This window comes from Taurulus bubalis, assembly GCF_910589615.1.
Source record: "Taurulus bubalis genome assembly, chromosome: 18".
In the NCBI taxonomy this organism is placed as follows: domain Eukaryota; kingdom Metazoa; phylum Chordata; class Actinopteri; order Perciformes; family Cottidae; genus Taurulus; species Taurulus bubalis.
In genome coordinates this window covers 9,391,514-9,405,963 of record NC_136606.1, presented here as the reverse complement: position 1 = coordinate 9,405,963, position 14,450 = coordinate 9,391,514, and the positions used below count along the sequence as shown (strand labels likewise).

Below are 14,450 nucleotides of genomic sequence, written 5' to 3'. Positions count from 1 at the left end.
AACTGTGTGTGCAGGGCGACTTCCTCCATTGTCTTGTTTCCCAGAATCAGCCAGCACTACGCTTCTGACTCATGTGGCCACAGCACAGGCTTGGCTAGCGCTCAGCGGACGGGACACCCCCACCATCCCCACCACTGACCTTATAAAAAGAGTAAGTCACCCAGATATCCACTAATCCCCCTTCACTTCCTGCCTGTGTTGCAATTCAGACAGTCTACCGGGTATTGTGACCAGCTCAACATCTCCTCGTGATATCAGGCCTGTGATGCATCATCATATGTGATCTCATCAACAGTGGAGACTTGTGTGGTTTTGTTTTGGATACAGCAATTAAAAAAAGCCATTTCACTAACAGATGACTTGTAATTGTGAAAGGACCATTCAATTGTTTTGAGATATTTTTAGCCATTAAATACACATCATTTACACTTTGCATCGCAGATAACCGTGCTGCAAACCATCCTATTGTTTCTTTTAGACATTTTTATGTGTTTTGTCTCCTGTTCCAGGCATCCTTTGGCTTCCATTAACTTCCATTTCAATTAACTCAATACAGTGCAAACTTCATGACTCAGATTAATTTGTATTTAAACTAGATTGTCACAACAATAAATTAAGTCTTGTGTTAGTTCATGCAGGACAGCCCGCTGATTGAATCCTCGTTTATAATTAGTCACACACTAATCACAGCCCATTCTCACAGCCAGGCTGTCTATTTAAATAGGCCTCCCTCCTCAGTGATCCCTATGCCACCAATGCTGCCACACTCAACTGCTGCTGCTGGCAAAGCCCTGCCTCTACCTCGCTCGTTTTATCGTGGGTCAAAGGTTAAACTAGTATTCAATGTCTTGTTTTTGGCTCATTCTTGTATACCCGTTGGGAGTTTTTCGCATTGCGCTCCCTGTTTCAGTTTAGCATGATGCTTCTCTAAAATCCGTGCATTTTAAGAGCGCAGCCATCAGCACCAAGCATAACTGCATTTCCATTCGTTGCACTACATGGTTGAATTACTGTGATGAATTACACAACATAAGCAAATTTGTATTCTTCACGTCCATTTTAACCAGCTATTTAAGTATGACATGCTTTATAAAAAAAAGAAAGAAAAAAAAGGAGAAGCTCTCCTTAAACTATAAATAAGATTTATAGTTTAAGGACAAGTTGGACATTTTGGGAAACACACTGACGCTTTGTTTTCTACTCATGAGTGGCTTCGTGGTGCGAGCCCCTTCAGGATGGCGCGCGAGCTACGAGCACGCACAAAGGCGATAATGTTCAACGCGTTTGTTGCAGCCTTTTCTAAAACGCCAGAGGGCATACAAATAAAATGAACTGTGAAGAACTAAGAAGACAACGAGTGTTACCAGCAAAATGCCTGAAAAGGCCCGATTGAGTGCGCAGTGGACGCCTAGCGGGTCAGTGGTGCGCGACCAAATGGAGGGACAAATTGTGGAGCTTTTGCATATGACGCGAAACCCGTGATGACATCATTATGCATTCCTACTTGTGGAGAGTTAAATGAGAAGATTGATACCTCTCTCTATGTCTTTTTGGTAATTATGAAGCTAGAAGCTACGCCGAGCAGCTGGCCAGCTTAGCATCACGGCTGGAAACAGCTGGCCTGGCTCTGGCCAAAGGTAGAAAAATCCAGCAGATTCTTTCCAGGTCTTTCATTAATATAGTGCTTTGACCTCAGCTTGTGTCCTCATTAAACAAACTCTCACAGATGTCTTGTCCTCACCACCTACTGATCTCTGTGAGTCTCGTTATGGGCTGTCTGTCTTGGCTTGTGGTGGCTGTTAAAAGCAGTGAGCCCAACTGGCAAGTTGTAAAGTTTAGAAAGTTGATGACTGAAGTGGCGATTTCTTTGGGATTCCACCAGAGCGATGTCAGACATTCGGTCATCCTGCTCAGGCCACCGGGCAGCTGGAGAGCAGACCTTTCACTTCTCTCGTCTAAAGGGGGAGGGGGGTTTCCCTCGGAAACCTACAGCCAACATCACGCTGTTTTCTTGGTTAGAGAGTGATGTAACAGAGCTGAAAGAGGTTAGCGAATGTGTGCACATACGCATACGCATTCGCCTGCATAGCCTTGGCTGTGATTCTTGCTCAATCCCTCCAATAAAAATAAAAATGCAGTTCGTGGTTCGAGGAGCACGGCTCTGCTTTGTCTGTTTCAGACAATTCCCCCACAATCCTCTGCTGTCCTCTTTTTAATTAACTTCCTCTGTCATTTCAGCACAGTCCTCATGCTGTGACAAAAGAGAGGCCTCTGCCAGTGAAACATTGGCCCGACTCGTGATGTTATCCATGTTTGACAGGGGAGTGCGTCACAGCTTTCAAAGCACTTCTGGATGTGCGTAGCATTTGTAGGTTTGCCTCATGATCGAGTCGAGAGACAGAGACAGTGTTTTCTTGGAGGACGTGTGCGGCTGCAGAGGAACAAGAGTGAGTGGCGATTAGCATCTGAAGTTCAACAAACCGCCTGCCTGCCAAGAAGTGTGGGGAGAGAGAGATCTGGGAGATCTGTGGGCACCACTAGTCCGGCGTCACGCTGGGCAGAGGGGCGAAACAGATGGGCCATCTGGTGACTCACTGGCATGGGACAGGGCTTTTCTGTTGCCGTGTGTGTGTGGCACGCATGTGTTTGTGTGTGTGTGTGTGTGTGTGTGTGTGTGTGTGTGTGTGTGTGCAGCAGCGACAGACTGGACCACGTGGTGTTGGGAGACCACCTGTCTTGTGGCTGTTCTTCATCTCTTTCATGTGTGGTCAGCATCACCACACTAACACAGCCTGACACAGAGCTTTGCTGCAACACGTCACACCCCACTTCAAGTCGCCCTTTGCGACCTAATATCAAAGGTATATCTGTTGTAAATAAAGATATTGCTGCATAAAGTGTGTTTTAAGTTTGCCCATATTTAGCGTTCATGTCGCGATGTATTTAGAACACCCGGTTCCCAGAAAGTGGTCACCCTTGAACATTTTTGCACAGGCTTTAAATATTTAGCTTTCCAATCCACCAGTTCTTGTGATTTGTGCCAGTGACAGCGTGTTCCCATGTTCAAACTCAGCCGGCACCCTGTGACTCAGCCCCTGAGGCTGGAAATTGCTCTAGTGGCCGTCTGTGTTGCTTTTATGAAAAGTTTTCTGGCCGACACAAAGAGAAAGTGTTTGTGTCTCTGCAGACAGGCTGGAGCGTTTGTCTGTGCTAAATGTTTGGGCTAAAAGACAAGGACACATGCAACATGGACACTGGAGATAGCAAAATAAAAAGTCAGCGACGCTTAAAGAATGAAAGACGTTTGTTGAGCGTTGCTATTAATCTCTCTGGAGGCTCTTTCGTCTTTTCAAAGATGTTGTGTTGCTATTGATGGCCTCCTGCTAAACTAAATCTGCCATACAAGTTTAAGTTCCCACACTCCTTTATTAATACAATATATATATTATATTATATTTTGCTATCGTGCATTTCTTGTCTTATATTTTTCTTCCCTGCCAGCATTGTATGCAAGTACAACGCTATCCTCAGTATTTTATCTCCCCTTAACACTGCGCTGCCTTTGAATGCAGCGCTGCAATCAATCGTGTGATGGAGTGTTTAGTTTACCACAAAAACTAATCATAAAAAAAGATGTGACAGCAGCAGAACTGAAGCCTTTTTGTCAAACTGCAGTGCCGATGCCAACTGTTGGATCTATCGTTGGAGCCGACAACAGGAGCTGTGACTCTGTGTTGTCTTTGTGTGGCAACAAGCAGCTAGTTCTTAGGTCTCTCTGCCATGACCACCTGTTAACTCTTTTCAATAAAATAATCGCTTGTGATGTAAACATAAGGATTTAGAAAATGTCATAATATTTGTTTTAATCAGGCAGTGACGGGTTTCTCTGTGCTGCACATCTTCATCCACACAGAAGAGGAACTGACGCACTAAATATAAATAACGTTGTGTTGTTGGTTCTCTCCTACTTCCTTTTTCATGATGTTCAGATGCAAATCGTTTTTTTCAGATGTTTGTTTATTTTGCATTTTAAAGGCAGATTATGAAAGATAAATGGCACATTGTTCCTTCTGCACATGATTTCATAGACAGTGAAGGGCCGTCTACTCCCTCACTACACGCTGTAGTTTTGCTGATACAAGCGTACTTGGTCTGGGATGACCGGTAGCTTATGGTGGCTAATGTTAATTAAAGTTGATGAACTTTGAAAATACATGGCTGTTCAACTGACACATCTCTACACTGTTAATTTGTCTATTTTTGTGCTACTGGCCACATGCTAGCTTTGATTTATGGCCCCCGATAGGTTAAACAAGTCTTAAATTGAGCCTTTTTTGGCTCTGCATCTTCCCGTTGGCCAGCCCTAAATGCCTCTGTGATTGATGCTACATCACACTACACCAGCACAGACATTCTAATATCACAAAATACTGTACGGCAGCTGTTTCTCTAGTTCCTCTTCCCCTTTTTTTTCTAGGCTTGCATTCAAAGAAAAAACAAAATGTTTCCCATAGTTTTTGTGGAAGACAACATTTCACTGCATTATAAAATAGTGGTTTGATGTACCTAAACAATGTGAAGTGGGAAGTGAAGTTGTTTACTCCTAAAAGACTCTTTTCTGTCTTTTTTTAATTTATTTTTTCTTACCAATGTAATGCATAAAGAAGGCTCTGGCTTTGTGTTATAAGTGCTCATGGTCTTTACCTGAGGCAGGCAGTTAGGCAAACACCCACGTCTGCCTTCGCTGCTGCGCCGTGGGATCTCAAGGGCACGTGGATCCTCCATCATCAAAAAAACTAGGAATTCCTCCACGGCTGCTGTGTTTTCAGAGTATACAGCAAAAAAGAGACATCAGGGCACTCGCAGGATTTTACATTTTTTTGTCATGTTGTTATTTGTTTGCCAGTAGTAGTGTAAAAACAAAACAAAAAAAAAGAGATTATATCAGCCTCAAGAGACTATCTTGGATAAATACAGATTATTAAATAACAGAAGCGGTGACACTGATAGTGGAGAAACAGCTTTGTGTTGAAACTACCACCTGCGTCCTGTTTTGTCATTGTTTTTGTACAATGCCAGAAATATTATGGTCGCCCAGCTGAAGGAAAGTGGCACAGTTCTTGGATGTTGAAACAGTGTTGTTTTTGTTTTTTCGCTCTCAGGATGAAATCTTCGCTTGCAGAGAGAAGTTGAGCTCTGGGCTCGAGTTCAACGGGGCCACTTCCTGATGATGACAGTAAATATGGGTGAGTAGTGTTCAAAAGCAGGTTGCGGTACAGCACAGTACACACAGAAAACACACAAACATACACACCGCTCTCGCATCCTCTGGCAGGAACAGTACGGAAAAAAAAACACGTGTCAGAGTGTGAGGAGGCTGTTAACAGCTCCAGATGGCCTGTTTTGTTTTGTTCTTTGTAAGTTGTTGTTCGTACCAATGTTGTATTCCTGATTTTTGTAGTAAATTAATGGACGACTTTCTAGATGCTCACATATCTCCCTCAAAAACTTTAAGTATACCGGTGTTGCACATTGTATTTATATTCACACCTACGAGGCCTGAACACACATTATGCACTCCTACATCTATGCAAAACCAGTCCCAAACACTCAAGCAGACACACACACACACACACACACACACACACACACACACACACACACACACACCACACACATACACATATACATACATACATACATACATACATACATACATACATACATACATACATACATACATACATACATACATACTGAGTTCCTCTGCAGAACACAACTCAAACTACAGACTCTCTCCTGTGTGCATTTGCATGTGCACAGGACCTGCAGGCCTTTAAAGCTCAAAACAATCAATATGCGTGGTCTGTTCTTACCTTTCAAAACCAAGAACAATGCACTATGTCTGCATCGTAACTGAAGCTGAGTGCTCAATCCTGGCTCTTTATTTTTGACTGCTTTCCACTGCGATCCAAAACCGCGTTGCCTTTGTTTCCACAGATGACGGTCTCCAAAATGGACCGGGACAGCACAGGAATTCACAAGGTAAACCGTAGTTGTCTCAGATGAAAAATCCACATTGCAGAAATTGTTTGACATTTTTTGGAAGGATTCATTTTTGGGGGGATTCTCTTTGCTGCCAAAGGATTGTTGGTTATGCCGTTTTTTTTGTCTTTTTTAAGGGGGGATCAGGGGATCTTTAGAGGCCACATAGAAGCGATATACATCCCATTAAGCTTGAGGTGCAGCTCAGCAGTGTGGGTCAAGTTGTGTTAGTCACAAATCAGAAATAAGAATTCAGATCTGTCATGCCACATTTATGCAATTTCAAGACTGTTTAGTTTAGATATATTCAAATACAAAAATAACACATTCGTAGTGCATGCAATAACAAGTCTGTAAAGGGGAGACTTGTGGGGACCCAAAGATCCCATTTTACATCACATATCTTGAGGTGAGAGGTCAAGGGACCCCTGTGAATATGACCATTCCAGTTTTTCCCTTGCCAAAATATGTAGCATGATACCAATTACCTTCACCCCAGATTGAAAACTGAGCCTGATACGTAATGTTGGCGGGTCTCTGGGGATTATGGAGCTAGCTTAGCTAACTAAACGTAGTATAAGACTAGTTGCCAGCAGCACTAACTGATAGTTCAAGCTAGCAATAAACTCCATTCATAAATATTGGAGTAGGTGTAAATAACTCTGTAGGAGAAAATGGGCATTTATCTGAAAAACATCAAACTTTTCCTGAACATGGATTCGGTGCACGTAAAGTCTTTCAGAGCTCGTTACAAAGAAGTGGAAGCATACACAGGCAACGTGAAGGAATGTCACAGTATTTAGATGTTGAATAGAAATGATTGCAGACATTCTCCAATAAAAGACTTTCGGTAGAGTCCTTGTGCAAACATTGATTGCGTAACCATTCTCACACACCCTCAGCACCCTGCCTTGCATCAGGCTCATTATTCTCAGTGAAAGATTAACTTCAGGGGTTTAAACGTTACACCCATTAGGTGGTAAATTAGCTGTGTCGCAGTTTCGATAAACAGCAAGGTGTGTAGAAAAGAGTGTGTCTTGCTTATTATAGCTAGTGTGTGTATCTCTGCGAGTGTGTGTGTGTGAGTGAGTTGTGCGTCAGAGCTCGGACTCTGCTGCAGAGTGAGGACACTTTTGGCTCCAGCTGCTGGTCCTGCCGGATGCCTTTGCCATGATGTGTTTCTCGGCACCAGGAAATCCCCTCAATGTCTTCATTCAGGCCGCGCGCCTCTCTCTCACACACACACACACACACACACACACACACACACACACACACACACACACACACACACACACACACACACACACACACACACACACACACACACACACACACACACACACAGTTGCTGGCCCTTCCAAACACTTTGTTAGCGTGCAAGTTGCAGCACTCGCCTCTTGAAGCCAGTGTTATTCTTTAAACACTAGCTTGTGACTGCATATTAAACTCCAAACTCTCTTAGCTGTACTGCCTTTGGAGAAGGCTGGAGGATAACTCTTTTAATCAAGTATTTTTATTGCTGAATCTCACATTATATAGAGAGAAACAGAACATTGCATCACATCTACACCCATGCACTCACCTCCAAGACCTGTACCACTAAATTAGCGTTGGTTATTTTTCAAATTTGCTGCAGAGGAAAAGCTTTTGTTTTCCACAAATGTCAAGAAAGGCTGTCAAATTGCATCAAATATCAGAACAAACCCTTGGAGAGAATGTTGCATCTTCTCTTGCGTGAGATATTACATAACCTCTTTGAGCCAATGAGAATGCGAAGGGCAAGGTGGGTCTTTTCACCTGAACAGTATAAGTCGCTAGAGTGCAAAAGGCCACCACGCTGCACTGATCACTACTTGGGTGCAAACCCTGTGGTGCAACAGCCAAGTAAAGCAATACAAGGATATCCAGTCTAATTCTACACAATCTAACTTTCGACAGCGAGAAATACTCCTTTTACGTAAACCATCTTGAACTGGAGTTCCGCTGCCACTTTCACAGTTCTCGGCTTTAGCCTGAGAAAAAGAAAGAAAGAAAGATGCAAGAGTGATGATGCAATGCCCAGCAATCAGCCTCCATTGTGTAATGTTGCTCACTCTGCTCAGCTTCCTGGAATTCCCCCTTTTTTTCTTATGCTTATCACATTTCACCCAAGATACAAGAAGAAGCACAGGAAATGAACTGAAGGTATTCCGACCCATCCAAATACCAGACAACAAATTCTTAACCCGTCTCTCGGTCGAGTTGATTCAAGGTTCCTCAAGTTCTTGTAGTTGATTTTGTGTGGCTGCTGCTGGCAGGGATGTGTGAGCTGGTTGCTTTCCACTGTGCTGGTGGTTAGCCTTGGCTGGCCTCGGCCTGGCAGCGACCGCCGACCAGGCCTCAGTGATGTAATACATTAATTTATAGGCCGCCATCACTGCCGGCTCTGTATGCCACCACGCAATTCTCACACTCGCACTACCCCCTTCGCCAACCAGTCCTCCCACTCTCGCCCTCTGCTATTACCCTTAGGTCACAGCAGGCTTCAAACACACGCACACACACACACACACACACACACACACACACACACACACACACACACACACACACACACACACACACACATGGATACATGCATGCAGGCCTCTGTTGTTTGTTTGGTATCCTTGACTGCCAGTGCTCAGGGTAGTCTGGAGCTCTGAGCCTGCAGAGGCTTGACTGAAACAACACGTGTCACCAGAGAGAGAGAGAGACAGCGATAATAAGACGCAGAGATGGTTATTGCTATATTGTTATTATCACAACAGTATTTAATGCACACTTTTCTTGCCGTTCAATTGCAACATGTAGTTTATTTTTTGGTTTGGTCACAGAGCGGCCATGGACAAATGCTCTATTCCCTCATGTGCATCTATGACTTATTCAATCAAAAGTCCATTAATTTCCTAGTGTGGAATAACGCGGTTAGCCCTGCTCCGTATTCGGAACAGAGACAGTGACTCAGTTCCTTCCTGTTCGGGGAGGACAGGCCCGGTCGAGCAGTTAGTCATCCAGCGCTCCCGACAGCTTGTGTTTTAACAAACCGCCGTCCTCTGCGAGCGCCAGCAGGGCGTTTCAGTTCGATACCCTGTGTCACCGCTGGGCTGTGAATGAACATCGTGCGATTGGAGGAATGCGGGTTGTTTACATACGTACATGTCATTTCACTCTTCTCTCTATTGTTCCTTTTGTCTCGTCTCTTTAACAAGCATGTGGAGAGGAAGACACCTCAAGTGGCTCACCTGTCACCCACTTACCTGAGCTTATCAGTCACACAGCCTACACATTGAGTTATAAACGTGTTGCTAGAAAGAGAAATGTGCTAATGAGGCAAAATCACAGCGTTTGATAAGGGACGTGCTTGCTTGATTGTCTATAATTCTACTTAATTCTCAATAATTTAGTCGTGGTTTGGTGCTTTGACATAATAAAGCGTTAAAGTTATAATTTTTTATTTGAAGATTACCATTCTCTCTCTCTCTGAGGTTTATTTGGTGTGACTTTTGCTTATCACTCTGCTTTATTTTTAGCTTGTAAGTGGAGGGATTGTGCCGTCGTTCCTCACTTCACGCCGGCTGCTATATTGGGATTGTCAAACAAGATTTACCTCTCTGCTGGTGTGGTTTGACCGCAATTTAACCAGAGGTGAGCGTTTGAAATCGACAAAGAGAGCTTGTGGCTTTCCAGTGAAAAGTAGAATTTTGATAAAAGTTAAGCTCTGAGAAACTTCTGAAGGAAGAGATTGTACACATTCTTCTTCTTTGGAATTAAAATAAAAAAGTAATACAGACTTATTTGTTTTGGATTAACTAGTAGCGTATGATGGCTAAAGGTAGCTAAGTATAGGTCACTTTGAGTCTTCTCTACTTGTATTACTGTTAAATAAAATTCATTTTCAGCCACTTTGAAAGATTTGCTGTACACTGCTGTTTTTTTAACATAAAAAATATTGGACATTTTCTAGCCTAAGTAAAAAAAATAGATAGGTTTTGTGGGAAAATGCAAATATAACACTTCCTTATCTTTTAGCAGGAATGTATACCAAGTTGATACCTGCTAGTGCATGCTTGTTTAGATTTGGATTAAGGGTCCACTGACCTGATTTACCAGCTCTTTATTGGGTGATACTGCCTTTTATTAAACAGATCGGCTATCGGCCCGGTCCACAATTAAATACAGTATAAAAGGAAAATTCTGTGCTCACTATATTCATTCAATCGTAGTCAATTGTTGGTGCAACAGCAATCTCTCACCTTATTTTACCTGACATAAAAAGGACCCCTGAGCAGGGAGGTATACAGATTTTAATATCCTGAGTTGAGGTCTCAGAACGGGTATAAAGATAAATGTTGGATCGATACGCTCCTAGTTTGGGAGTGTAAATCTGTGCTTGTGTCTGGCTGCTTTGACCTCTGGGTGAACCTAACGGACTGTTGACAAACGCCAACGACAGCCGAACAAGATCAAATGGCATCTCGGACCACATCTGCTCCCTGTGCTACCATCACACTCTCTATGAACGACATTATCAGTGGTCTTCCACACACACAGATCCCTTTTTATTTTCAAGAATGTAGTCTTACCTGCAGGTGCTGTTTGTGTTGCGTGGCACACACCTGGGCCGGTTTCCCAGTGAACAAAGTGTGTGTGTTTTTATAATGAATGCACCCAGGGCTCATCTGAGAGGCAGGCAGGAGATTAGGTCAACGACCTCTTCTTTATATTGTAATCACCGCACTCAGATAATTGGTTTTATTAAAGTCTCTTGATATGGTAATGTCTGACATGCTCATCTGCATGATTGCCCCCTTTAGACATGAGAGAGAGTGAGTGTGTGTGTGGCAGAAAGAGTGAAGTGGGAGATGAGGAGTGAGAAATGGAACACCGGCTAGTTGCTGAGCGTCTGTCTCTTGCACTCACAGGTTTGCTAAATGATTTTTTAAGGGTCTAATGAACGCTGCCGACCTGTCCCTTGTGAGAAGTGAGCTATGAATTTGAAACACACTTGACTCAACTCTTGTGCAGCCACTTTGATTCTGAATCACTCAGCGTTTGACGAAGGAAAAGGTCCATCTTTGTCTGATTACAGGAGATGTAATTTAAACTAAATAACTATGTTCCTGAAATCTCTCCATTGATAGAGAATGAAATATTAAAGTGCTTAATCACCAAGCTCCAGGCCACAGACTCAACACCACATTGCCCCCCGCCACTCATGGACACACACATGCTGCATTATTAAACACCTTTTCTCCATTACGGCTTTTGAATGCAGAGTACAGAGAGAGTTTGAGAACTCTTCACTTTCTCAAACCTAAAGAGAAATACACAGCAGAAAAGACATCGATTTTATAAAACAAAACTTCTATTGTCTGGGTATCTTCTCTTTTCATAGCTAATATGTTGTTTTGATTATGTAAGAGATAAACCCCTGGATTATTTCCATGAGTGGAAACTCCGCAGAACAGGAAGTAACAGACCAGGTGTTGCCTCATTGCCTGGTCTGTGCCAACACAAGCTTTAGCACATGACAAATGATCAAACCCGACTCGCGTTACCTCCTTAGGTAACATCATTCATTCATGACACTCTAAATGTCGAGGAATGTTTGCATGGGTAGTAATGTCACCATGGAAAGTGAGTCTATAGAGCTATAGGTGATTGTGCAGTTTCAGTTATTTTATCAAGGCGACGAGAGTGATGTTGCTTAACTAATGTGTATCTTTCTGTGTTTAGATGACGAGGAGGCGCTCAACTCCATTATGAAGGACCTGGCGGCTCTGGGTCGCTGCTACACCCAGCACAACAGCCACAAGCCCAAGAACAGAACCTTACTCTACAAATCGGTACGCATGACATCCTGTCTTGCTTCATTTAAGGGGACTACTACATTCAAAATCTATCTGTTGAGTGCCGCTATCAACCTTTGACCTCCTCGTAGGCTTAAATGGTGTCTGTAAAAGGTTTCTTTCCTGACCGAGAAGAGACACCCAAATCATGTCAATACAACTGGGTTCATCCACAGAAAGTCATCACACCTGCATTTTCCAAAGAATCCTTTTTTGACAAAAGTTGTGTAAATACACAGCTCCATCCGAATTACAATCATCAGTGGGGTCTTTGCAGCATGCATTGGGTCATGCCGAGTATACAAAAAGTGGATAATGTTGCATAAATAGTTAGAGATGTTTCTGCTGTAAAACCTCCCTTCCATTGGAATCCATTGTAACGGATATTAATTCTGTCCGATCACAGCTGCTGCTCATCATGCAAGCTATAAACTTTTTACAGGCATTGTTCAAATCTACGGGGGGTGAGTTTAGTTTTTTTTGAGTATCACATTAAAGCTGTCACACATTCTGCTCAATTACGGTTTATTAACCACACGCACCACAAGCACAGCGGTACCTTTAACCTTTACTGTCATTCTGGGTTTTCACACAAAACCTCAGCATCACCTTCCTTTTAGATTTTTTGTTTCTCTGGACTGACGGCTGCTGGCTGCCAAAGTCAGGTGAAGGTTGTGCTGTAGTTTTGGAGAGGATACGACTGAAAGGAGCTTATATTCTGAGTCAAATTCAAACACATTTTGCAGACGCTAATGTGACATTGTGCTGCTCATTTATTGGCATAGGAATCCTCGACTTGAATAGCTGCATGACGCAGGTGCACACAAACAGAGCAAATAATGAGGGCATTTGGCTTAGCTTTTGCCCTGACTGTTGTGGTGGCAACAGTGTAACAAAGACAAATCACTCTGCAGTATCTCAGGCTTTTAAAAGATTACGGTTTATGGCCTGCCAACTTCCAGGTTTTTATTTCTCTCTATCGCCTCTTTCTGACGTTGTTTCCTTGAGCGTTTGTTCCCCCTGTGGAATGATAATTGGTAAACTGCTCTTGAAGCACCAATGTTTAAGATGAGCCATAAACAAACAGCGAGGAGCAGAGACAGTTTGGAGCAGACCCTACTCTTTTTAACCAGTCGCTCGCATTGATATGATGTCACTGTTAGCTTATCAGCATGACCTCATGCAGACTTTCAGGCTCCTCCAGATTCCTGCTCCCTTGGATAATGACTTTAAAAACAGAACACTTATATTGTATCATGCCACCTTTTTGGAGTCAAGTTGAAGGAAATATCATCTTTCTATTGCAGAAAAAGAAAATCAGCAAATATTTTATAATTATATTTATTTTTTTTCACTTAAATGCCTTGTCCAGCTTATAGCTTTCATCCATTCAGCAGCCCAAATCCCACGTTTTTACTTTCCACTTCCATAACTCCCCTCTGTTGTTATTTTTCCTCTCAACAGGATTTAAGAGTCAAGCTGGAGCATGAGAGAGAAAAACGGTATGTTGGAACCTCCGTATTGTTTTTTCTACTCCTCTGTCCAAGCCTTAACTCTTCAGTTCGGATCCTTTTTGTTATGCTTTGCCTTGCCTGAAATTTTGGTGTCTAGTGGAAATCACAGTTACATGCCAGAGTAGCATAAAGAGAGGGAAAATTCCTGCTTTGACATTTAGCCGGGGCCTTGTGTTTTCAGGCTCGGACGGGCAGTTTAAGAGGGGAAAAAAGAAAGAGAGAGGGCCCGAGAGAGGGACTGAGGGAAAAGACAGTGTCCAGTCTTGCAGGCACGGCACACCCCATATTAATACTTCATCTTCTGTTTACTTGTGCCTTCTTTCTGTCTTCCACATCCTTTACCCTGCAGCCATCTATTGTCCTTCACACCACCAGCTTCAGGGTTATTCAACAAGCAAAGCATGGTTACATTAACTCTCTGTCTGGAGACGGTCTTGTGAGCCGTTTTCCCACCGAGGTGCCTTACAGTTTGTTTACCACGTTGGAGCACTTTGAAAGCGAAGGCGCCCAGTATGAATAACAGATCTTTTGAACCGGGAGAGGTTCCATGTATGGATGCAGTATGAGTTTCTCAGGTCTCAGGTCTGACCTTTAGCTTTGCATCCTGGTAGAGGTTCAAGTTCACAGACAGACTTTGTCCCCGTGAAACCCTCGCTCACCGACTAAAGTAATTGCTTTGATTCATCTGAATATAGACCAGGGTACAGGCATCGGTTCAGTTAGGCTGTGATTAGAAAACCACAGGCTCTCAGGAGTGAGAAAGAGAAGGGAAACGACACGCTCCTCTCGCAGAATACGGCCTCTCTGCTTTTTCACAGCTCTAATTGGCTGCTGCTGAGTTGGAGACGAGTTTTTCATGTTCCTGTCTCCCTGCGTTTCTGCCTCCCTCTGTTTCTCCGTCTTGCCATCTTCTTCTCTTTCTCAAGAGCTCCCCTCACACCACACTGCTCTCTTGGAATAGACACACAAAAGCTCACCGTGGAAGACATTCACGGATTTCAAAAGCAACTCTTTTTCA

General features: G+C 43.2%; 1 protein-coding gene across 1 annotated transcript in view; it reads left to right on the top strand.

Moving 5' to 3' along the window:
- Positions 1–14,450, top strand: part of map3k22 (mitogen-activated protein kinase kinase kinase 22) — a 36,542-nt gene that overhangs the window by 5,037 nt on the left and 17,055 nt on the right. The window contains exons 2-5 of the mRNA XM_079233890.1: positions 5,163–5,246; positions 6,001–6,045; positions 11,806–11,915; positions 13,383–13,420. Of these exons, the coding sequence (XP_079090016.1) occupies positions 5,228–5,246; positions 6,001–6,045; positions 11,806–11,915; positions 13,383–13,420 (212 nt within the window). The 5' untranslated portion in view covers positions 5,163–5,227. The remainder of the gene's footprint in view (positions 1–5,162; positions 5,247–6,000; positions 6,046–11,805; positions 11,916–13,382; positions 13,421–14,450) is intronic.